The 27,667-nt window shown below is 35.1% G+C and overlaps 1 protein-coding gene across 2 annotated transcripts in view; it reads right to left on the minus strand.

The window, feature by feature from the left end:
- Positions 1-6,327: 6,327 nt before the first annotated feature.
- Positions 6,328-27,667, minus strand: part of LOC135130172 (uncharacterized) — a 32,043-nt gene continuing 10,703 nt past the window's right edge. For both annotated transcript variants that reach the window (XM_064057522.1, XM_064057521.1), the window contains exons 5-6: positions 12,606-12,816; positions 6,328-8,882 (exon numbers count right to left, since the gene is read on the minus strand). In XM_064057522.1, the coding sequence (XP_063913592.1) occupies positions 6,433-8,882; positions 12,606-12,816 (2,661 nt within the window). In that variant the 3' untranslated portion in view covers positions 6,328-6,432. The remainder of the gene's footprint in view (positions 8,883-12,605; positions 12,817-27,667) is intronic.

Genomic DNA, 27,667 nt, shown 5'->3' on the forward strand with positions numbered 1-27,667 from the left:
CTATAATATACTTAAACAATGGCTAAAGTGATTTAATACACAGGGTGATTCACGAATAGCGTCCGCTGTAATAGTTGTGTTTATGCAACCCAAAATACATTTTCACAGGCCACTTAGCGAATTATTTATTTAAATATTTTTTTAATGTCAGAGTTATCCGATTTTGAGAAACATCAAATGTGTTAATTTTTCAAATTGTCAGAAAATTGAACTTAGAAAAACATACATTTTAATACGGAAAAACGATAATAGAATAACAAAATTAATGCAATAAATGCTCAAAATGTGACCACAAACTCCTAGGCGGTTCAAGAAAGATCTCCGAACACGTCTCAAAATATCAGAGGTAACGGTGTTACATACATGCCTTATTCGGTTTTCCATGTCATTTAAGTTTTCGATAGAGGTCTCATAAACTTTTGCCTTTACGACTCCCTATACAAAATAGTCCAGCGGGGTCATGTCAGGGCTACGAGGGAGCTACGGATGTTCTGCGCCTCTACCAATTCACCTATCTTCAAATTGATAGTTGCGCACAATGCGATGAAAATGGCATGGAGCTCCATCTTGCCGAAGGCGCATCTGACGTCTTGTGTAAATTTCCAACTCCTCTAACAATTCTGGTATATGAAAAAAAATAAGATATCTCGGATAAATCGACCAGTAAAGTGAAAGACGCGCGAAATTTGAACTCAGTTCATAACACGAGACCCGTATTTCAGTTTCCCGTGTAATCCTTATGGGTGAAATCGAGGAACGCTTAAATTGGACCATTAAAGTAATTTTCTTATATATCCCACTACCTGTACCATTAAGACTGATATTTTTACTGTTGATCTTGATACCAAACATGAACGAAACCGGTGGTATTTAATAAATATTTAAATTCAACTTTTACCGCTACATTTGCCTCGAACGTATGTCGTACAGTGGTTCATACTGCCATTGACATCCCTCTCCACATAATTGGCTTTGATTTTCAGATGCTACAGATACGGCTGTAAATTTAAAATAATACATAAAGGAGATCTCATATTTGCAAATGTTCTCAATCAATTGCCAAATTTTGATTTAAGAATCATCATCAATCCCAAGCTTTTTTCTTTTCACACATTTTTGCTAGAAAAGGAAAAACGTAGCATTCCTGATTAAACCTTTCATGTACGGTTAGGGACACAAAATTTCAAACGACAACCAACTTTCTGACATTTCAAAACATTGTAGTCTTATTATACCTTATTGTCATTTTGATTGACAGGTCGTTTGAAATTCCGTGTCCCAAACTGTACAAGTAAAAATCACTTTCATTTTAGTACGACTTGGGTCTGAAACACCCATTTAAAAAAAAATCACAATTTAAAGAACAATTTATTTCAAAACAAAAAAAAATATTCGACAATAAAAAATTGCACTTCCTAATGCAAAATAATCTGATTCACTTTTGGTGAAAAACTGACCCACAAACTGTTATCTTGATGGGCCATTTAAATAGTCCTCAGACACTAATAGTTCTTCGACACTATGAAGTAGATTTTCTTCAGATCTTTCTGGTTCAGGGCCCAATAGCCAAAGCAGTGCTTCGCTCCCATCAGTTTGTCGTAAGCTTTCATGAAGTTGTACCTCAACATTAGCTGTTTTTAGGCTGACTTGGGGATTAAAAGAATTTTCAGAGACAACAGCTCTGACCTCAGCTGATTCACTTTTCTTCAGATGTACGTCCCAAGCACGCAAATTATTGGTCCAAAATATATTATAACGTCCGTGTAGGGCAGGTGTAGCCATATGGGGTTTCACATGTTGCCTCTCTTAAGGAATATCTATCCGTAATAAAACAAAATACGTCATAATTTTACTTGATACAGAATTTATCAATATAGATTAACTTACCATAACAATAACAACTGAACAAGTGTTAAAGTTTCAAAAGAGCAACAAACAACATTTAAATTCGCCATATAATCTTGTGAAATTCTAAACAACAAATAATTCTTATGTGAGATTAAAATTTGATATAAAATAATTTATATGATCGAAACATTCATCAACAAAGTATTTACAAAACAAAACTTAGCAAGGATTTATGAAACAAAAGATCTGGTATGAAATAAACTTGTACAAATAGAAATATTATGTGAGGTTAAAACTGTAGAGCATAAAATTTACGTTCAATTAAAATTATACAACAAAGAAAAATTACTGAGGTTAAAATTGTGAGATTAAAGAAATATTGTATGAAGTGAAAATTTGCAGAGTTAACAAAATTTACATGAGATTAATAATTGTCACACTTTTTCAATGATTCAAACAAAGAGTTTACATTATGTCAAATTATATCATGATCTAAGTGATTGGATACTTAAAAAAAAAAACAATTTACTTTGAAAGTTTAAAATACCGCGAACTGGTTACCTCAACAAAACACATAATAAACAAACACAAAAATATCCAATCACCGCTCCGAGGGAAAAAGCGTCTCGGTGATGTAAATTTTAAAATCGTTGCGAGGAAAAATCGTCTCGGTGATTTAAATTTTAAAATCGTTGCGAGGAATTGCGTCGATGAATTAATCATGATAACGTTGATAACCACCGAAGGGAAGAAATTATTATAACCCCCGCCACTGCACAGTATAATGAACTTTTTTAACTGCCGTAAATGAACTATTAGCAATCTTGTGTGAAGGATTAAGAAGTGTTATAATGTAACACTTACGTAAATGCATCCAGAAACTTATTCTTAATTAAACAACAAGGTGTTTTCCTGACTAAGTGAATTTCATGAAATCTTCTAGCAGGTGGTTTATTTAAATAATCCTGATTGTTAAATTGTGTTTGCATTAGCTGACGATTAAGAAAAACTACCTAAAATCTAAAACTTAACTAAAATCCCCTAGCGCTACGTGCCGCCATCTAACTCAATAATCATGCAAAACTAACCCCTAAGCGCTATTAATTATCCGACTACCAAGCAAGCGTTTCCGTGCACCAGGTTGCCTATGTTTAACGATTTTTTTTGTAATTGAATTTTTTTTTCAAATTCAAATTATTCAAGTGTGATTTCGCGCCGTTGTTAATTAATTTCAGCGCGAAAACTTTGATTTAAATTCGGTCATCACACTGCCTTTGCTACTACATATTTGAAAAACTTTTCGTAATATTTCCATGTGGTCTTCATTTGTTCTATGACCTACTAATATATCATCTTAAAATACAAAAACGTTATCTACACCTTAAAAAATTTGTTCTATGTGTTTTTGACAATAAAAACTAGCAAATTTAATTCCAATTCCACTTGTATGTATAATCCCTTATGTGTGGATATTGTGACTACATCCTTTGACTTCTCATCTAATTCAAATTAACGATAATCGTCCTTTAAGTCGCTGTTGGAAAATTTTACGTCATCGTGGAATGATGCAAGAATGTGTTGAATTTTTGGTAAAGGGTAATACACATCCTCTAAACATTATAATATTCCCTCATTCCTTTAAAAACGCATTCTGAAGCTCATTAATACACTCAATTAATATGGTCAAGAAACAATATAAAAAATAAGCTTAGTAAAAACGTGAAGCACTGCATATGAGCTGGTCCGTTTTTCATGCCGATGAGTGTATGTGAAAATAACAATTGACCCTTTTCCTGTAAGCAAAGTGAGTAGACATTATATAAATTCCAATGATACAGAGTGAGACAACATCGCGCAGGCGAAGTCAGATTTTTGGAGCGCCAAGTTAAAATTAACCAATGAGCGATAGATTACGCATGTGTAGCTGGTTGCATTCTGTCAAAGCGGTTTGTTGTCACAGGCCTTTGCTCTGCTGCCGGAGTGCCGGATACGTGGTTTTGAACATGCGTGCGCACGGAAAGTCACTATGGAAGTTTTACGATCTTACAGGAAAAGGGTCAATAATACTATTACAATAATTGGCGGAAACAAATGAATTTCTCTCAAAGGCATTTTGGGAATGTAAAAGAAATGCTACCAACTTAAAAACAACAAAATTGTTTCTATTAGGAACGCCAATTTTAGTGATAAAATAAAATGAGTTAAATATAAATGATCCATTTGCACACTTTAGCACAATCCAAATCTAAATTGTATTAATTCCATCACATTTTGCCCTTTACATGTTTTTATTGGTAATAGGCAATTATTTCCAATGTTTACAATCAGATCCAATTAAATACAATCAAAGCCGTTAATTGTGTTTTCCCAATTGTGGGCACAATAACACGTCGGTAAGCGGAGAAAGATAATTGGCCTGGTGGTCTAGTGGTCAGGACACCTGCCCGGAAAGCGGGAGGCGTGGGGTTCGATTCTCACCGAGGCAACAACATTTTTCTTCGCTTACCTACACCAATCAAATCCAAAATAAGTTCAAATGTATCCCAATTAACCCAATCAAACCTAATATGGTCCAGTCAAACTTAGAATGGTTTATATTGGATTTGATCGGGCATTTTTAACAACTGCGACATGTTGAAAACTCGAGTCGCAGCTTTTTTTGTCAGAATATAGGAATAAATGATTTTGTGTCGTTCATACATTTTGTGTTTTATTTAGGGGCACTTTTCTAACCTTGGCGTTCACTACTCTGCATCTGAATGCATCCCGTAAGAAAAACACACAACGTAGGGTTCCATTTTATTCACGATCACAATCCACTGCCAAATTTTTGTATTTTTCCTGGTTTTTGAAATTTTGTTCACATGTCAAATGACCAATATCTTTTTATCGGCGCTTCTAGTCCCTACGCCACGGCCTCGAGACGTTCTACACCGCCAGTTGTTAAACAATTTTTTTGTGAAAATTTTGATGCCTCAACTCAATGCGGATTCATAAACCGTAAGTATGGGAGTTTGTAACTGACAAACTGTATAAAACTTTAATGACGTTTCTTGAAAAAAAATTGAGGGGACGTCATCAAATTCTTGGTGATGATTATCTAAATTTTGGTTAGCTTTTCACGATGTAGATGGTATTCTTAATGTACATAAAAAATTTTACGCCAATCAGTCCAGCTGTGGTTCCGGAGATTATCTATCTAACAAAAATTGTCACAGACGACACGCATACAGAAACGGGAACCACTTTTTTGCACTCATGATCTTTTTTGATGGCTTTCGTGCATTCACCAGGGTGCGGGAGTTCGAACTTCCCGCACACGTGCATTTTAACTTCCCGTTGCCATGGTAACCTTAAAATACTCGCGTAGTGTCAACATTGTGATGTGTTGACGGCGCCATTGTTTATAAATAACTCACAGTTAATTTCTTCAGTTTAAACATGATACAAATATGGTATGGACATACGCAGGTTTGCTGACGTCACCTGGCTGTATTCAGGCGGGAAATTGAAATATTTACCGAGCCCAACTAAAGTCACTAGTTAATCTACTATGATTACTTTTAGAAAGTACGGCAAACTGCCTATGCTCGGAATTCGACAGAGAGGAACCTAACCTATGTGTTAAACAAAGATAGCGCGAGGCTAGTAATTTTCGCTATCTGTCAACGAAAGGTTGATGTGTTTACGATTTGAGGTTACGACAGACTGTACTAGAATTATTGAGTTAACGGACCGGAAAGAACACTATTCCAGTCCCAAAGTAACTCCAGCCCTATTCAACGAGAAAGTGTCACCGGTAACCAGCAAACAGTCGTGGAAGACGTGTTACCACCAAGGCAATTGATGGCCAAATGACAGTAACAGGATCGCCATACTGGAAGCAAAAAATACCTGCTGTCGAAAAGACGGAGCATAACAAGGACACAGATATTTTCTTATTATTTGCTATCATCCCCGCTATTTTTTTAACAACGCTAGGTCGCTAGCAAACCACCAATTTGTTTTTACGCATCAGTTTGGTAACAATAAACAATAACCCTCATAACCACAAAAACTCATAACTGCCTCATAACCCTTAAAATTGATATTTGACATCAGATGTCAACACAGAAGTGGAAGGTCATTCATTCCACATGACGTCAGATAACGTTGCGCAGAAGAAGACGAGTTTTGGTTCATGGGATGTCCATACCATATTTACTTGTATCATGAGTTTAAAGGTTTATTCGTTGCAAAAAATATTGTACACAACACGTTCGTGAGCCTGCTTCCCGCATTCACGCAAATGCGGCACTCCCTTCGGTCGTGCCGCAAACAAGCGTTCATGCGGGAAGCAGGCTATCCCGAACTAGTTGTGTAAATTACTATTTTCGCACTCTTGGGGTCATTAAACATCGAGAAAATATGAAAGAGACGCCCGATGGACTCCATTACTATATTTTCTTCGCCTAGGCTCAGGAAGTAAAAAAAAACACGGATCTATCCATACATTTATTAATTTTGAATAAGAACAGTAAAAATAATTTAATTTTAAAAGTTTAACAAAAGGTTTAAAAAATAATTAAATAATAAAGACAAATATTAATTTCTCCGTTTTGTCTTATGTTGTGCCCTCATTCGACTAGGAGTCGAATTTCCAACTCCTATATTGAACATATTTCCCCCTGATGGTTGAACATTAAATTGTGAATTTGTGGAAGAATTAAACACGGATGATGCATTATCACTTAAATTCTTATTTCCAAATACATTTACGTTGGTTTCTTCTTGAAAAGTAAACGGTGACTTAACAGCCTGGTTCGTGGCAAATGAAAAAATTGCAGTTTTATTGGTGTTGTTTGTGCCAAAAGTAAATATATTACTTTGGGAATTTTGAGTAAGGTTAGTAGAAGCAAGTGTATGGTTCGTACTATCAAACGCAGTTGTTTCGCCAGTGTTAGCTCCAACGGGCTTTTCAAATGACGAAGTCATACCAGAAAAAGACGAGCTTGAACCAACATTGTTTGTTTGGCCGAAATCTCTGTTAGAATCAAAATTTGTTAACGCTCCACTGGCATTTGTAGCAAAACCACATACATTGGTATTACCTCCAAAAGTTTTGTTAAAGGAAGATCCAAACGACGGCGGAGTATTTTTAAAATCATTACCTAAGTTACTGTTAAAATTGGATTTCTGATTGATTCCAAAATTATTAGGTGTGAAATTTGGATTTTTACTAGCACCAAAAGCTGGTAAGTCGGTGGATGTGGTAAAACTATTTGTAACTGAGACCGCACTAGTTGTGGTTATTACGTTTTCAAATGCATCTACACCCGCTCTGTTGCCACTACTTCTTCCAAAATTTGAAGTTGTATCATTAAGTAATGTCGGTGAAGTGTATCCGAACATAGTTTTAATATTTCCGACCACCCCATAACTAGAAGAAGTAGTACTTTCACTATTGCATGCGGATTTTTTTAAAAAAGAACAGTTGGATTCATTAAAAAAAAAACTGTTCGTTGGTGTTTTGTTACTATTTTCAGGAAACATTTTTGATGTTGAAGAATTAGAACTTTCAAACTCCTTACTTGAACTACTAACTGCGGAAGTTGTTGAACTAGTACTTTTATGGGCGTTAAACGATAATTGATTTGGTGTTGTTGCAACAGAAAAAGTCAAAGGACTTTTGGTAACAACTGTGGTACTAAATAAATTTAAGCTGGAATTATTGGATCCAAAGGATGAAGAAGCAAAATTTGGTGTGGTCAACTGACTACTTGAAACACCAACAAATGATGTTGGTTCATTTGTAGGGACTGAGCATGTATTGAAAGTTTGCGTGGAAGTTTTCATGTGTGAGTTCGTAGGGAACGTACAACTTGTCTGTGATATAACAGGTTGTTCAAAAGTATTTATTGAAACTGCGGAAGTACCAATAACTTGTTGTGTACTGCCCGTTTGACATTTATTTATTGAAAATGGTCCCACTGAAGGTATACTAAATGACTGGTTAGTGCTCGTATCACTAAAAATATTACTATTTTCTTGACCACAGGATGTGGTTGATTTTGAATTGATGGACGTGGTAGGTGCAGTAAATGTTACAGGAGCTGCCATTGTTAGAGTTTGTGTACAAACTGTTTCCTTTAATTCTGTTGTTTGACTTGTATTTGCAGCAGGAAATGCGGTCTCATTTATTTCGGTTGTAAAACTATTATCAACCATTTTCTTTTTCAATTGTATGCCGACACCTTTATTTATAACACTAGCATTAGCAGCATTGCATTCACTCACATTTTTCTCCACAGTATCATTTATAAAAACTAAATGCTGGTTTTGTGTAAACGGCCACGTTACTGTGTTATTAAGAATGACCTGTGAAGAAGACAAAGAAGTAGACAAATTCACTTTGGAATTTGGAATTTTTTGATTATGATTGACCAACGTATTACTGCTGTTGAGCAAAGGGGTTACGTTGTCGATAAAATTTCCTGACATTTTTTGCGAAGAATCTGATTCAGTGATACTGGCAGAGACAATAGGTGAGCATATAGCTGTTGATGTTCTAGTTATATCTATGTCAGTCTTTCTGAAAAAAACGTCTTTTGATGCATTCGTATTATTTCCGGCATCAGATAAGTCAACAACTTCAGGCACATCGAAAGTGACATGTTTAACACTTTTTCGGAGATTCTTTGTATTTCCCACAAGAATAGATACAAGGGGTTTGTCCAAAACGAACTTATCTTCACTTTGTTGTGTACTTAACGGGATTTTATTTTGTAGCTTATTCTCAGTTAATGAGCCCATTAGAGCAGTAAGTCTGTTTTTTCTCATCGTTTCCAAGGGTGTTTCATCAAAAATTTTGATCGGTGAAACTTTCTTGACTTTCACTTCTCGTCGAGTTTTGCTTGGATTTATAACTTCTTTAGTAACTTCTTTGGTGTTGTCAATCGATGTAGAGTTGGTGGAAACTTGAGATTCGTTTGTTTGTGTTTCAACATCCACATACTCTGCTGTTGTAAACGGCTTCAAAGGTGTCACCGTCTGAACTAAAATATAAAATAATTTTAGTGTACAGTCCTGTTGAATAAAATTATCTATTATGCACTATGTTATGTAAGTGGCCACCATTCAAAGTATAACAAAGGTAACTAATAGAAGTCGTAATTTGAAATAATTTCTTTTGTAGCTTCCTGATTAGCAAAGATAAAGTACTCTTAAAACGACCAATAATGAATTTTGTTTTTATTATGCTGAAACATAAAAATAATAATTTTTAAAAATTGTGCATGAACAACCCCTCTTTATTAAACTCAATGTTCACCCACTGGTCCAGTTCAACATGTTGGATAGTGATGCAAAATTAGTCCAAGCGCTTGAAGAGTTCGCCCACACCTAATTATCATTGCACGTTCAGTGTGGCGTGGCGATTACAATGGCCGAAAATGCAACGATGGACGAAGCGAAACAATTTGCGCGCTATTGAAGTAAAATGGTGGTTGGTTTGAATCTACACTATTAGTTTTATTATATCTCGAAAAAGAATTTCTAACTTGGACGGCTAGACAACCAGCGAAAAGCTGCAGTTTCAACCTTCTTGTGATCTGTTTGTAACATTTCAGTGGTTGTCTAGTATTCCAAGTTATTTACTATAAGTGCCTTAGGTCGGCAAGCTACTATTAATATGTGAGATGTAAGAAATTTAAGTAGTGACTCACTGAGTTACATTTTTGACATAAATCCACGCGTATTTTTTAATCGAATCAAACAGTGGGAGGAAGCAACTATTTTACGGACAAGAGCCCCGCCGAACACTGAATTATAACTGCCATCACTGGCGTCGCCCTCTAATGAGAGAAACGTGCCCTCAAAATCTAAACAACCAGTGTTGAACAAATGCAGCTTCTTCGAAAAATTATAAACTTTAGTTTTGCGAATTTTATTTATTTTTATTCTCAATCATATATGTAATGAACATTATTACGTCAATTTTAGTAACTAAAGTAACTATGCATTACACATCTAGGGCAATAATGAAATTCATACATGCCTAAGTGTGTAATGAATGAATGAATGAATGAATGAATGAATGAATGAATGAATGAATGAATGAATGAATGAATGAATGAATGCTGTTTTGTGGGCAGTTGGTCACCGACTTCGACAGTTTAACAATTCAACATGCTTCAAGTTTACCGCCATAGATTAATATTTTCTTGACATCTTTGATTTGACATGTAGGACAGAAAGAACCCCACTTAATTTTTGAATTTTATTAATAAACTACTAGTAACAACAATTGTATCAATTATTAAGAAACAGAAGAATGTCATAATTAATTATATTGAACCACTTATAATAGTGTGGACTATTGTGGAAGTTCTGCTGGTCCGTTGCAATTAAAGATTATGTTTCACATTCTCACTGGCATTTGCTGTGATAAATATGAAGTAGGCCTTTTCTTTCGTACCTGTTTTTGTTCTTTTCTAGTAGCAGATTTTGCGCAACTTCATTTGCTGCATATTTTAATTCAGGAGACGTTAAAAATTCTGAATCAGACATTTTCTAATAGAATGATATTTGGGTATTTGAATAATGAACTCCACAGATAAAAGTTGTAAACTGTTTAATAAAAAACAAGGTACATGTTTGAAAGACCACTGTCTTCGTCTTCAGCCTAAAGTAAGAAAACCGAGTAAAGTTGTCGTACAAGAAGAATTAACAAAAAAAAGAAAATCAATGATGACCATTACAAACAATCATTCTCACCTCCTTGATTGTCTGTAATGAGTTTGAAAATTTTCCTTTCGCTTGTTCTTCATTAACAAGCAATTTAGTGTGAGAGAAAGTTTTTGTCAAAACTCTTTACAAGCATTAAAGTTACTATATTTAATGCTCTTATTGTAATTTAATAAAATCCGCTATACTGGTGAAATGTATTTTGGGTTGCGTTTCAAATTGATTCAGACTCTTTATTACTCCTGGACTATCCTGTATTATGTACTATACCATGGATGCATTAGTTTATTATTTAAACCTTTTGTTTTAACAATATTTGCGTTTAAATTTGCAAAATTGTTTTTCTTTATTTTAATCGAATAAAACCTTGTCGCGCATTTGTCGGTTGTCATAAAAAAGTTGAGTGTCCAAGTTGCCTTCCACCTATCTTTGTAATGCCCCGTCATCTTATCCAATTGGCAGTCTACAGGTAGGCCGCAAGAGTTCTGCTTATCTTTGTTACTTTGATACTAGCAATGTATCATACTGCTATTGTTTTTGCTATTACAATTTTACCTCATATCTACTGTGGGAGTTGTGGTTACCGCTTCACCTAAAATGCACAAAGCTATTCTTATGATGACGGATCTTCCGTTAATAATTCCATATTTAACATATGGAAAATTCCTTTCCCTTTGAGTTTGAGTTGAGGTTTATCCACTTTTCAACCCATATTCTTTTTACTTCCCGAGCGTAGGCGAAGGAAGTATTGTAATCGAGTCTGTCGGCCGACTCTCTACTTTTACGTCTTCTCGACCTTTCATGACACCTAGAGCAGGAAGAAATAGGTCTCTCTTTTCCGTCTGTCTGCGTCTGAATGCGCGAGTTTATTTTATTGATTCAATCAGGAACTGCAAAACTGAATGCTTTGAAATCATGGAGACGCCAAACAGACATACAGACAGAGACATTCTAGGGGATATGAAAGATCGAGAAAATATAAAAGTAGAGAGTCAACCGACAGACTCGACTACAATACTTCCGAGCGTAAGCGAAGGAACGGGCCAAGTTCGGCATCGAACCCACGAGCACAGGTCGCCATTCCCTAAAAATCCCCTTCGCTAGGAAGCCTTGTATCCCGTGTTGGTAATACAAATGTTTTTGCGAAAATTTGAACGTTTAGCAAAAAACTGATGGCGCATTCGTACACTACAAACATAGAAGTATATTTTTGTATAACATTCAAATAATTTAAAAATACAATTCATTGAGATGACGTCATCAAATTGTTGGTGGGGATGATTAGTCAAATTTTGGTTAGCGTTTAACCATCTACATGACATTTCTAATACACAATACAAAATTTGACATCAATCAGTCCAGCAGTTTCGGAAACTACGTGTCTAATAAAAATTGATACACACACCAAGGCGATAACGGGAGGCTACTTTTTCGTACTGCAGGGGTCATGAAAGGTCGAGAAAACATAAATAAGTCATTCGTCAAATGGACTCGATCACTATACTTTGTTAGCTTACCTCGGGAAGTAAAAATATAACAATACATAAAATTAATGCATATTTATAAACCACAAGTACAGATGTATGTTATCTTATAAAATTGAATTGTCCTTCACTAAAAAAATATTTTCCGAGGACATCATGAAATGAGAAGGGATAATGAGACAAATTTCGGTTAGCGTTTTGCCATCTACAGGATATTGCTAAAGTAGATACAACATTTGACAACAATCGGTCCAGTATTTTCGAATATTATCTGTCTAATAAATATAGACACAGACAATTGACAGACGAAAATGGAAGATCCCTTTTTTCTTTTTCAATGGATCATGAAACCTTCGAGAAAACATGAAATTAGCAGTTCGCCGGATGGACTCTATTACAGTACTTCTCGAGCGTGAGCTAGGGAAATGTAGGATAGACAGAGTTTTTGTACTGTATACTACCTTACGAAATATTGACCACTCGAGACAAAAAGAAAAACACACACAAATACTAGATAAAATAATGTAATTAACTCTTTTGTACACTTACCACTATGCCTCGTTATATTTGACTTTTTTTGTTCATCCATTGACGAGCATGATGCCATCAATTCATCTAATAAAATAGCTGTTCTAATTGGTGAAATAGCACGGGTAAAATCTTCAACTTGCGAATTTTGTTTCACACGTTTACTAGAATTGCTTTCGCTGTCATAATTTATATACATCCTTTTGCCATCTTCTTTTAAAATAAATTCCTCCTTGAATCAAACACTAAAATTAATACATTTTACACGATACATTAATTCAAATACAGTACATCCGTCTAAATCTGACACCCTTCTAAAGTTGACACCACATATTACTTCAGCTGTAGTGCAATCTTACGATGTTTTAGTGTTCTATATCGTTAAAACGTGTTAATACAGTTAATTTTCTGTAATGCAATTGTTCAATAAAGGTTCAAAAGTATGAATCAGGTGAGTTACTGTTCGAAAACCAATGAATTACGCAGTTGATTCTGTACTCATACAAGTTATTAAAAAAATTGGTCGAAAGTTGTTTCGACAGAACTTCCCTCATTTCTGCAGTACAATGAAACATATTCAGTATTTTCGAGTGAAGTTTTTTGTTTACACAATTTTGTGATGTCGTCATCAACATTTTAGGGGAGATGAGCAAACACATTTTGATCAAAAATTTACCATGCTTTTGATAACTTTAAAACATCTCCAATATTTCAAAGCATTCGGTTTTGCAGTTCCTGATTAAAATCATAAAATAAATTCACGCATTCATTAATTTTTTTGAGTCACCCTTTATAAGCAATTCCAAAAATATGAATTAAATGATAAATCACAAGTACATATATACATCATACTTTGAACATTTTAGATAGGATTTATTCGGCAAAATTTTAAGCTCACGTCATCAGTTTTTTGGAGGGAATAAGTAAGTATATTTTGATAAAAAAAATTATCATGTTTATCATAACTTTAAAACATCTGCAAGATTTCAAAGTATTCGCTTTTGCAGATTCATAATTAAATTGCAAAATACTGTTTTCTAATTTTGATTTTTTTTTTCAAAAATCTGGATATTTCAGGTAAAAACTCAACGCGGCGTCATAAACTATATGTGCAGGACTATGTTACTTTATACAATTTAAAACCCATTTACTATGTACAATTTTGAAGTGACGTCAGCACATTATTGGTGGAGATGATTAGTTAGCGTTTTACCATGTACATGATATTCCTAATATAAATACAAAATTTGACAGTAATCGACCCAGTACCATCGGAGATTATCTGCCTAATAAAAATCAGGGACGGTAGACAGTCGGACAGACAGACGAATAGACAGACGGACAGACAGACAGACGGAAACGTATTTCTTCGTACTGTGGGGGTCATGAAAGGTCGAGGAAACGTAAAAGTAGAGAGTCGGCCGACGAACTCCATTACAATCACAAAAATTCATGACATCATCTAAAAATTTTAGCGAATAAATCCTACCGAAAATGTGCAAAATATGATAAGTCTATACTTGTGATTTATAATTGCATTCATATTTTTTAAATTGCTTATACCATCGTCAACTCCATCAATCTCTCGAGATAAGGCCGTTTCAATTTTTCATTTTCCATTGATAAAAATGTTCCCGTTTGATGGACATATACTGTCGCCACCAAACAGTTACATTACTATATACTTAAAGTAAACTGTTAAACTGACAGCGTGTTAACAGCGTTTGTTCATTAGAGTTGTGAAAAAATATTTTAGAAAAACAAAGCATAACTTTTCTACACATAAATAACAATAATAATAATTAAACCAAAATTGTTGGTTATAATTTTAGCACTTTTCGGCTCGAAGGTTTATTTTTCAAACATAATCTCGTTAACGAATCCGTTGCTCTTAAACAAATATTATCGAGTACAGGTTTTGCAGTTGTAGTTATAATAAATTTGCAAACTGCATCTCTGTGTTCAGTGCAGGAGAATATAGTGTTTTTAAAAAGGTGAGGATGTATCCAGTCAATTAATTTTTTGCAAATATTTTCCCCTTTCAGGCAAGGTACTAAATTTTGAATTGTTGATGTTAATTTATAAATAACACCAACAAAACGCTCGTTAGGACTTATTAGTCCGCCTCGATTTTGACAAGTATTTAATTTTAAAAGAGGTCCTGGTGTTGTTGTGGATAAAAATAGTCTGCTACCAGTGGCGTAACTACCGGTGTTCCATGTGTTCGTTGGAACACGGGCCCGCCTCTTCAAGGGGCCCGGTCCGGTCACACGAAGATTTTTTTTATTGGATTTTTTATATTATTGGTCAAATTACATCCCGAAATAAAAAATTCGAAAATGTGCCGTGATCCCAGGATCGATCATTCATTGCTATTTACGATTTTTTGCTGCAAAGGGCTGGACCTCTGACGGCATCTCAGTATCATAGACTCAATAAACTCGGGTTTTAGCGACCGGCACCGGCGGCTAGAAATGCAGCAGCATCTGTTTCTAATAAACCTGTCGCACTGTCGCAATACCATTGTGGCAAATCTAAACACCCCATTAAGTAAATTACCAATCTTTAGCCTACAAAAGTATGACTAATTTATGATTCAGGAGAACAAAATACTTAAATTTTGTATACAGATCTTCAGTGAAACTTTATGCTGTAAGACGTAAAAAAAAATTCAGTTTCAGTTTCAGTTGTGTTTTATGAAAACTTTCGTATTTTCAAAACTATTGTTACGAAATAAGCCCATACGCCGCCCCGGTCGACGCCTATGCGTCTTCTAGCATCCACGCGTTGCTTCTCGTATGTAATCTGACTCATCGGCCGCGCGAATGCAAGCGGAAGTCGCGACGAGCCGAGAAGAAGTCTCGATTGCGGCGTCCAGCAAACTCTGAGCGGCGTTCTGGATCCATCGAGAGCCACGCGGGGATTTAAATAGAGGCCACCGTCGGGAACCAAGCATTCATTATTCAGTCAAGAGTGGAGTGCATTTAAGTTGCGAAGTTGTAATCCCAGTTATAGTCGTGTAAATAAATACCAACTACAGAAATAAATTGTTGAGTTTTTATCTACGCCCGATTAATTATTCGCCCGTCAATCGTAACACTATTTTAATTTTGTTTGTGGTGCTTTTTTGGAATAATAAAATATATCTGATGTATGTTAGAACTAATTTTTTAAGTAGAAAAACCACTGGACCGCCAAATTATTACAGAATGAGTACCTAGTACCTGCACTAGTTTCAGTGAAATTATCACAACATGTTTTACTTTTCTTACAATAGGAAATAGGTACCTCTTTCGCTGGCTTCAGCGGAAAGATCTTTTTCGAAACTAATGACTAAATTTTTTTTAAGTAACACAATGGGCCAATGCAGATTATCTTCACTGGCTATTATCTCACTTGAAAATCAAATTGCCAGAAGCTTAGATGTGTCAAATCTTGTATCAACTTGTACCCATTGGAAAGCAAGAAAAAAACAATTTTGAGATAAAAAAAAAACGGACATTTTTAGCATTTTTATTTCTAATATATATTTTAGTTATATGTATTTAGGTAGTTATTATATTTTGTTTTTTAATTCAGTGTTTCAGGTAGAATGATTTTAATATAACGTAAGCCCTAATTGCAATATACTCATACTTTACTCATTATACTCGTATTTTGAAATAATTTTTATTTCGCTGTTCATTAGGGGCCCCACAGTGTTGTAGAACACAGGCCCGGAGATTGATTGTTACGCCACTGTCTGCTACATTTATCACAAGCAAATTTTTGTTCTACCTTCTTAATAATATATCCGGACAAAAATGCAACAGATGCAGACATAATATTATTTGCAGGTATGAAATTTTCACTCAAGTGGTAGATTTCATCTTTTATAATAATGGGTAAGAATATCTAGTCGTCAATTTCCTCACTGTTTTCTTCATTTCTTTTTTCCAAGGTTGAAATAGTAGATTTACTAACATAACCACTTTTTTCTGCTGGATTTGATGAAGCAGAAACTTTTACAATTCCGCAACGGAGAATTTGCCGTAGTGCATATTCTGCTGCCCTGGCATCTGTTTGATCCTGCGAACCACCCCTCAATCTAATATGGGAAAATGTAGCTTATATGGCATCACAACTAAATGAACGTGTCAACACGTAATAAAATCCTGCTTGGGTAAGCAAAAACTTGATGCAAAAGTAAGTAGTTTTAGAGGTGAACTACAGTGCATGGGCAGTCTTTTTACTAAGTCCCTTTAAACTAATCCGCGCTGAACAGTTCTGGATGTCTTCAATATAATTTGGAAACGTGATATTTAACCAATGGAGACGTTCACCATCAACATTTACAAACGGAGCAACGCTGCTGTTTAAAGAATGAATATAATGTTGTTTGTTTGATACATTATGCATTTGAAAAAAATTATTAATAATATTATTGTATAGCATGCTCAAACAGAGTCAAGCTCCAATTACTGAGCATACAACTTAGAATGCACCTGGTAATTCAAACTTCAATTTATTATTTACTCAGCAAATTCACTCTTCTTTAATTCTCTGATCGTACAGTGAAATAAATCAAGTTCATTGTGAACATGGTTAGCTAATTCGCACATTGTATACAGTGGCGAGTATTTCAACACGTCTGTTCTGGAAACATAAAGATAGAATAAATGTTTGCACCTAGTGTGACATGATCTTGCTATGAAAATCTATTTGTGCGAGCATACTCGGACAGTCAAATGTGGAGTTTAACAATTTGTGCAAAAATATCACTCGAGCTCTTTTATTTCGATCAGTCAGACTCTGCTGAGAACCTTTCTAATAATTTCGTTTGAGAGTATCCTTGAACTGGATAGACGCCGTCATTCCGAAAACAGAGGTATTTAAAAAATCTTCTCAATACTCGCTCCAAATTCTGACGATAACTTGAATAATGCGGAAACCATACCACAGAAGCATACTCTAGCTGACTCCTTACCAACGAGTTAAAAATCCGCAATAATGTCGAATTATTCATGAAATCTTTAGAATTGCGTACTATATATATCCATCGGTCTTTAAGGATTTGCTAACAGTTGTCTCAATATGCCTTGAGAATAACAATTTTTTATCAAATATTACTCCCAAGTCACTCACGATTTCAGGCCTACTCAATAGTACTTCCCCTATCTTATAATTGAACAATATCTCATTCTTTTTCAGTCCGAAAGTCATTGTCACACACTTTTTTCTATTTATAGGCATCTTGTTTACCTGACACCAATTTGACAGTTGCTTCAAGATTTCTTTGTAAATTTTCAGTCTTATACACTGTGTATTTTAGAAAAAATTTGGGGTCCTCAGCATATAAGGACCACTGTACATTCAGACCATTGACAATGTCGTTAATAAAAACGTTAAAAAGCAACGGCCCAAGAACTGAACCTTGAGGTACGCCCGAAACTGCCTCAAATTCTTCGGATATATGTCCGTGGACAAGGACGAAACATTTACGTTCAGATAAATAGGAGGAGAAAAATTTTAACAATTTAGGTGTACAACCAATGACGTCAAGCTTAGACAAGAGTATTCTGTGATCCAGTCTATCAAAAGCTTTTGAACAGCCTAGATAGATCACATCAGTTTGACAATTAGAATCAGTAGCGCTAGAGATAAACTGCGTAATCTCACACAAATTAGTTACCGTCGACCTACCAGGTACAAAACCATGTTGCACTTCCGTTAAGGAATTCTTAAGTTGGAATATCATTTGTTTGCAGATAATAAATTCAAACACCTAAGCGAAGTTATTCATCAATGCCACTGGACGATAATTTTCAACTATGTTTTAGTCACCGCTTTTGAAAATAGGAACAATTTTGGATTTTTTCCACTCATCAGGGAAGGTCGCACTTTTTAGGCATAAGTTAATTAAAAACCTAAGCGGAGCAACTACAGAGTCATCAAAATTGATTGAAAGAGTTGGTAAACCTGAACTTGAATAATTTGGTTTATTAAGTTGTATAAAAATATTAGCTGTCAGATTTGAAGTTTCAAGTTTCAAATTTCAAAACTCAGTGGCGTCTTTTTTCGACTTTTTTTTTTGGTAAAAACATTAGCCGTGGTTGTCAGATTTGAAGTTTCTAATTTTTGTCACGCCACTGAATTCATTGCCATATAACCTTAAACAAATCTGTCGTAAGGTTGACAAACTTCACGACAAAAACAGGGGGTACCAACTCTCCCAATCAATTTTGATGACCCTGTAGAACAGAAGCGCATTCTCTAATTATTATGGACGGAATTTTGTCAGGGCCAGCTGTAAATTTGGACTTGAGTTTGTTAATTGCCTCGAGAACCTCCTGCTCAGAAACAGGACGTAATGACACATCGTGCCGTAAAGAAATATACTCTATACTAATACGGAATATAAATTCTAAAGAGAAAATAGCATCCACAAAATCGTAAAAAGTACCTGAGGCAGTACCTGGAGGTATATACAAAACAAATATGTAGATGGTAATATTAAAATTAGAAATTTTGACACCAATGATATCTATATCTGTCAACGAAACAAACAAAGGACCTTTCAAATTGATTAACGTAGCCGACAACGATTTTTTCACAGCTAATAAGACTCCACCGATCTTCCGAAGTCGCTATCTTTTCTAAATACTACAAAATCCGATGAAAATAACTCACTACTGTCAATATCCGATCTTAGCCAAGTTTCCGAAATAGCAACTACATCAAAAATGCAAGTCGTACTAAACTCGTAAATTAAGTCAGTTTTCGTTCCAAGACCTCTAGTATTTTGATACAGTTATTAAACGTCTTATTATTACTTGAATATGTCGATGAAGTGTTAACAATAGTCCCTAACAAGCAAAATGAATTATTTGAGTCTAACCCTAATTGCTATTTTTTTAACAGTAATCCTTTTTTAAATTTTTCAAGGTGTCTCAGATAAATAGGACATGATAAGTCCCAAGCTCCGTGTCTAACATCTAGGAGTTCTTTATCCGCTCGTACTGCTCTAAGGCAATTAACACATTTAGGTTCATCAGCTCTGCAGTTGCCCGGCGTGTGATCAAGCCCTTCCGATTCACTGCATTTAGGACAGGATTTCGCATTCGAACACGACTTAGAATTATACATCATTTCCATAAAGTTTACAATGCTAGAGACTCCTGAGAAATTACTGTCACCTGAATCTTTCAAAAATCTTAGTGATGAAGTAACTGTAGGATGAAATACTTGAATTGCTCTTAGTACATTCATCTTTCCAAATTTGATGGGAATAAATGTTTTTTAGTTAGGTATCTTACAGGTTTTACAGGCATATCCTTCTGTAATTCATAACGTTGTTTGAGATAATGTGACGAAATCATGCCTACTGAAGAAAATAAACTATGATTTAAAAACAAATTTCTGGCATTTTTTATGGCATGACAGAAATCAAAACTCAAGAATAATGGAAGTTGTTCTAAAATAGGATGATTAATGCGGTCATCACCAAATTTTTTGAACAGGGCAACATTTATTGATGCATTATCTGTAACAAGTCTCAGAACAGAAATGGTGGCCTTGGAGGGTAGTTTAATCAAATGGTTATGACAAAATTTATAGCCTTTAGGGCTGCAGAATCTCCATACTCTACACATACGGACGGTAATTTCTGACCATCTTGGTATTTTTTTATTATAGTTTTTTAGAATGTCTAAAATAAATAAAGATTTTTCATCTGCATTGGTTGCATTCTCAATAATTTTCTCAATGTTTAATTTTTTTAATGAAGTGACCTGTTCTTCCAAATGATTTACTTTTGATAGACCTTGCGAATATTTTGCCTGAATTCTCTAAAGCTGTAATTTAATACCTTACATTGATATTTGAAATCCTGAAACTCTTTGTTTTCATCAGACTGCATATGTGAAATTTGATTAGAAATTTGTTGTTCTAAAACTACAGTCGGGTTTGGACCTGGTGGGATGTTAGTAGAATCAGTAATCTGAAATATATAAGGCTATAGTAAAGTGTATGTTGCTAACGGAAATTTGTTTTTATCTACGTTAAAAGTGGGAAGTGCGTTTTTGCAAAGGCGCATTCGTTTTGCTTTGGCATCGAAACAGAATCTTCCAAAATGGTTGGAACATAATACTGTGTAATCACTTATTTTACTCGAATCTACAATAATGTTTTAACGAGTTGTTACATTTTTTCCATTTTACAAACCACAAACTAATTTTAACGACTCCATCCATTTGTTTCGCACATTAACATCATTTGGAATGCTAAAAATTGGTTTTTCTGCATTTCCGCAAACAAAACATTTTCGTCCCATCGTGGATATATCAAATGAATTTGAAAAGGTCAAATTTACATTTGAAAATGATACTTCACGTAGAGCTATGGAGATGGCGCAGTCTTATGTTCACCGCGGCCTACTTTGCGGGAACAATTTTTTACAAAATCGAAACGGTTATCTCGAGAAATTGATGGAGTTGGTGATGCTTATACATGTAGCTCAAAAAACTAATGAGTAAATCAATTTATTTAATGGATTAAATCAGGAACTGCAAAACCGAATGCTTTGAAATCTTGCAGACGTTTTACAACATGGTAAATTTTAAATCAAAATATATTTATCCCCCCAAAAAATTTACGACGTCATCTTAAAATTGTGTCCAATCAATCCTATTTAAAATGTGCAAAATGTGATGACTCTATCCATATTTGTGATTTATCACTGAATTTCAATTTTTTAGAATTGATTTTATAGGGTGGCTGAAAAAAATGTCAATTTATTTTACTGATTAAATTAGGAACACCTCACTCCAGATTTTCGAAAATTTCATATCACAAGGTTTTGTAAAGGAAAAACTCATTGGAAACACGCGTCTGTACATTTATTTTAAAATTACATACATATCTTTTTTGTCCACCAGCATTATATTTCTGTCATTATAGATCTCAAAATCGTTCATAATTAGGCCGATTCCGCCAAAGCGTGCCATAATGTGTAATGCTGTGCCGTAAAGGCATCAAGATAACTTAAGTAAACACCCGTCCATTCAATATTTATTCCTTATTAATAGTTAAACCAAAAGTACAATTTTTATTTCCAGTAATTGTTATCCCAGAGACTGAAGTTGTTCGCGCAGTAGTAGCAGTAGACTCAGTATTAGAAATACAAATTGCTCCACTGTTAGTAGTAATACACCTCCTGGTACAAGTGGAGGCACAAATACCGCTGGTAGCACAATTAGTAATTGTATGTTTAATGTCTACGCATGGCCGACTAGTATAAAGATTATGGCCTGTCCAAGAGGTACCATACGTGTTGCCATCTATTAATAATAATTACACTTAATAATTTAGCAAAATTTTAATTTGATTTGACATTATGAGACTTCAAAACGTGTAATGGTCGTTTGTTTCGGTATGAATGCCTTTGTGCCTTTCAAAAAGTATTAATAATTCTTTTGTCGTTTTTGAAATATTAATAGATGGCAGCACGTATGGTACCTTTGGACAGGCCATAATCTTTATACTAGTCGGCCATGGTCTACGATAACAACTGACTCTTCCTCTTTAATATCACCAATGCACAAATTATTGAACTCAACACGTCGACATGCCCCAAACAAAACAAAAATTGCAACAACCTAGAAAAATTTGTCTGTTAGTGAATCTATAGGTACGTGAAATATTTATTAGAAACAACCTTTATCAGAAGGTATTGCTCATCTGGAGCATTTACAAAAAAAATAGGTAACTGCTCTTTAGTAAATAGTGTCAATTTCCCGGCCTTGTAACTGACAGCGCAGCTTTTCAAGAAGGCTGTCAACTTAGAAAGTTTAGTAATGTCACAGTATATCAGTAACGAAACTTCAGCAATATTTGCGGAACGGGTGTGACCTTGGGAGCCCGTTCCCGGGAAACCCGAAGATTCAAATATTTCGTAGCATTCGTATAATACTAATAATAAAATTGTAATTGGTATGTACTAGTAACATTGGCGATTTTCTTCTTTTTTGTAAATTATTAATATATTCAAGCAAAACATTTTTATTCAATTCTGACGTTTTAAACTGCGTTTATTAAATCCTTAACAAGTCTGACAAATAAGTTGTTATCCACAAGTGAATTGCAAAATTTTTAATTCACTCTTAATATTTTTAAATCACTCACAAAAAAATTAAAAACAACATCAGCAACATAAACATTTTGCTTATTATTTTTAATAGTTTTCACAGAGTACAATTTGTTTACAATTTCCACTAAAAGGTTGCTGCAACTACATCAGTATTGTTTGGCTCTGTGAGGCGTCAATTTGGGAATTGTATAAATCCCACACCAATACAATTCCAAAGAGCGTTTCGGAAACTATTTACCACAGATTATTTCGATACAAGTGCAAGAACCAACTGTGAAACACTATTTTATTTGAAATGAAAAATTTGGTAAGGTGCTCTTTAAACAAACTTCCACAACACATCTTCCCTGTATTCTGGCCTCTTCAACAATCATTAAGTGATGTGAGTTACCGGAAACTCAACTTGAAAGAACACAATTGTTTATGGTATGTTTGTGGATGCTAATTAATACGAAAATTCTTACACCACCACTTCTGCGAAGTTTGTGTGAACTTTGCACATTCTTACGAAGTGGTACATCGTGTTTTAATTGTGTGACATTTTAAGGTCTTCAATGAAGATCTGATTTTTGGCGATTTAATGATGCCACCTGAACATTTTGCAGTTTATACTCCGGTAATGGGTAATACATTTTGTGAGTTTTTCCCAATTTATACACTGTAGCCGTTAACTGGTTTGCAGCTAAAAAACGAACCATAAAAAAATACCATTCCACCACCCCTGCAAAGACTTTCCTCTTGATTACCTCGTTTCAGTTTTTATTAGTTAGAATTTTTTACACACTAAAATTTAAAAATAAATCTTGGACCGCTCAAACACGCACACATCGAAAATTAAACTATTTCCTTTAACCTGCAGTTTGTTGACCTCTTTAGCCTGTAATTTTCTAGTATTTTTTACATGTATCGTAAGTATCTATTACTTTGTTAAAATAAATTTTACGTTTGTTTTTAACCCCATAACCCAACATCCCGTATGATCCCGTAGTGAATATGACATTTCTTGTTGACAAAACCAGACAAAACGATCACCGAAAACCTTAAAATGAAAAAGAAACTGTTCTTCAAGGTCGCAGCACCTTTAGAGACGCTAGTGACCTCTTTATGTCGTTCCGTAAGCTCCCCAGGTATTTCTTATGGGAACAGCTGACACTTTCATAGCCCTGGTAATTGCAAGGTCATTTTTGATCCAGATCATACATTTTAACTTAGAATAGGAACCAGAGACTTAAAGATTTGTAAAATTTTGATTAAAACAAGAAAATAATTCATACAAAATGTTAAAACCTAAAATTGTAATTAACTTATTTAATTGTAATAAAAAATGTAATTTACCTAGTCCAAAAAATATGCAAGCATAGCTTTTTCAGTCACTGTTGTCACCTTATTACTATTTGCCCACTTCCAAAATTTTTCAATCTCTTTCATCTAAAAAGCTTCTGTTTTTTTGGCATTAAACTTGATTCAACTACTGCAGCTTTTTTTAAAATTTCAGCGAATAAATCTGTTCTCGCACATTTGTGCAAAGATTTTCTTATTTATTTAACTCTTTTAGCCATCCTGGTTAGAGAGATTTTATCATAACTGCATTTATTGAAATTTTACTAATACAATTTTCAGGATTGTGATGTCCTAGTCGATGACAAAATAGCGTATGATATTCGTTTATAATGCGGGATTGTGGCATTCATGCAATTAGCGCATTCGCTGCGCTTATGCCATCCTTTGCATTATAAACTAAAATCATAATATATATTATAACTATTAACTAGTAGGGGTCCTCATAAAAAATTTGCAAAATCAAATTTTATAATTTTTAGAAAAAACTGGTATGTAGTGACTTCAGGGGCGAGGGAAGTTCTGTCGAAATAACCTTCGACCAAAATTGAGTTCTGTTATTATTTTAAAAATTTCTTCCGGTTAGTACAACATACACAATATTTCAGATAATAGAAAACTCTAAGGTGTCAACATAGTTTATTTAAACAATGTACCTATTGATTTCGGTATATAGTTAATATCATCACCATAAAATCTGCCATAACTTTAGTATCTACAATAAATACCTATTAACAAATCTTGATGTTCCTTATTTTTGTAAATTACCTTTCCTCGCACAAATTCAATGTTCGTGTTTGTTGTCAACACAAAATTATGATGTTCTAGAAAGTAATATACAGGGCGTTTGACACGATGCTAGACTTATAACAAAATTTGGTACAAAATTTACTTAAAAGAAAAAGTATCTAAACTTGTAACCAAATAATGTTATCTCCTGTGTGTCACCTTGCAAAATTCTCTTCTAAATTTAAGTACACGCGGATGCGCAGTGAGTGAAATTTTTGGGGAAGTTAAAAAATAGTATTGGTAGAACAGGTTCAAGATCTTGTAGCCGCCGAGTTTATGGTGTACACAAGACCAAATTTGGGAGAGGGGATGGTCGGCTCAGGCTACAGTCACGTTTCATTAGGCGCTTCTGGCTTCAAGTGAGGATGATGTTGATGAGGATGACAATATTATAGGATGGTGTTTTTCCTTACAATTTAATTTACATTAAATTGAAAGTCTTGCAAAAAAAAAAGGTTATTTCGACAGAACTTCCCTCACTCGAATGGCGTAAATAATACCCCGGTAGCTCGTGCGCCGCGAGGTTGCAAATTCCAAGGGAGCGCTGTCCACACAAGTGTGGACAGTATGAAATATACAACTTGATTTCCAAATATGTGCAATAAAAAAATGGGGAATAGCTCACAATAAGATTATTTCACTGTGTAAAATTCACGTACCTAAGTGGTAGCAATGTCTAGAAAAAATATTTGAAATTAAATATAAATTGTTATAGACGCCGCTGGCGTTGGTAGTGTTTCTTGACCTATTTCTTTCAATAAATGGCACAGAACGACTCGGATTAGGAACCAAAAAAGTGACTGATAAGAAACGTGCAAAAACACGAAAAGGGCCAGTCATGTATCAGTTCCTTGCATCGAACGGTCGGAAGTTGGTTTATGGTGAATTTTTCCAATTCAGAGTGTGTCGATATGGTAATGGTTTACGGTGTGCGCGAACATTTGTATCAGTAGTACATCTCCGAGATCATGGCATCTTCAACCTCAAACTCAGGATCGTGGCCGTGATAGGACAGAAAGAATACTGCAAGCCGATGAATAAATTTTGGAACGTGACGAAGAAGAGCCTGACATCAGCACTCGCCGACTTGCAGCTGAAGTTTGTTTCGTTTCATACAAACTCGACCGAGATCGGGTTTCGCCTCGGGTCGTACCGCCCTCAACCCTCAAGGGGCAATCTAGCTACTCGGGACATATGTGTTTTAGTTCATAGAGAACATGCCTGTAGAGAACACTTGTTTGTTACTATCTTAATATACAGTACTTAAGTCCACTGCCTATTTCTTTACTGCGAACTCATACCTACGGATAGTAACAAAAAATGGTCTTTCGAGCCGGATCGCGAGAACGTGTGTAGTGAATTACTGGTGCCGAGCTTATGACGCGACGACGCCCAGGAAATACGACGGATCGAGCCCTCGGTGGTGACGACATCCTCATTTGAACTCGACACGGACATCGGCGCTATAGGGCAAACTAGTACTACTCTCACTCGGGCTGCAAAGGTCTTTATTAAATCAATTTGTGACAATTATTCAAACACAATTAGCTGTCTGCCAGAAATCACCAATAGTTTATCAGCCGAAACATTTGACCCTACACCATTGCAAATACCGGATAATTTAACTCTGGCGGATCCTGAATTTTATATATCGGGCGAAATAGACCTTTTAATCGGAGCCGGACTATTTTACGACATTTTGGGGGAAGTATAAAATTACAAAACTACATTACCTATGTACAGAACAGCTGCTTTGGGTGGCTAGTGGGCGGCCCATATACAAATGTAGGTCTGCAGTGTCAAGGGTTAAGGGAAAATTCCTGCCACCACTGACGACGAAACCTACGAAATTTCATTCGTCGTCACAGCAAGGGACCCAGATGGTCAATTTTCAGTAGCGCTTCCCGTTAAAACAACACTTCTTGATATTGGTCAATCGAAACGAACCGCAAAAAAAAAACAATTTAAAAGCCTTGAAGGTAAATTCGGCCGAAACCACGATTTAAGGAACGAGTGTAACAAATTTCTAGGGAAATATCTTGCGTTAAATCACATGGAAAGGGTTCCAGTTCCGGACGATCCTTCCATTCAATGTGTTTACTTGCCCCACCATCCCGTTATTAAAGAAACGAGTCTTACCACCAAAACCCGAATTGTTTTTAATGCTAGTTCCCGGACAAGTAATAGGCATAGCTTAAACGACAACTTAATGACAGGTCCTAATTTGCAAGCAGATTTGTTTTCGATTATAGTTAGATGTCGCTTACACAAATACTTACTATCAGCTGATCTTTTAAAAATGTTTAGACAAATATGGGTACGACCTGAAGATCGGGATTTCCTTCGTATCGCGTACAGATTTTATCAGACTGAACCAATACAAACATTTCGACTAAAAACGGTAACATACGGTTTAAATTGCGCACCGTTTCTTGCAATGCGTTGTTTGCGAGAATTAGCATACGAGGCAAGTGCGGATTATCCACAAGCTGCAAAATTGATTTTGAATTCGTTCTATATGGATGATTTGTTAGTCGGGGTGGATAACGTAGACGAAGGTATCAAGTTACGTGACGACCTAACCTTTAAAGGGTGGAGGCTTTGAAATTTACAAGTGGGCCTCGAATGAAACTAAGCTATTACCAAACCAGGATAATGAAAATAATACCGCAGTTGTTAGATTGGATAGTAAATTTGAAACCAAAGCTCTAGGTCTAACGTGGAATTGTCAAAGGGACTTATTCAAATACCAATTGGCTGCGATTAAACTGCCTAAGGTGGCCACGAAACGCAACGTTTTATCAATTATTGCTAACATTTTTGATCCTTT

This window comes from Zophobas morio, unplaced genomic scaffold, assembly GCF_036711695.1.
Source record: "Zophobas morio isolate AGI-343-1 ecotype UQ-CSIRO unplaced genomic scaffold, CSIRO_AGI_Zmor_V1 ptg000017l, whole genome shotgun sequence".
In the NCBI taxonomy this organism is placed as follows: domain Eukaryota; kingdom Metazoa; phylum Arthropoda; class Insecta; order Coleoptera; family Tenebrionidae; genus Zophobas; species Zophobas morio.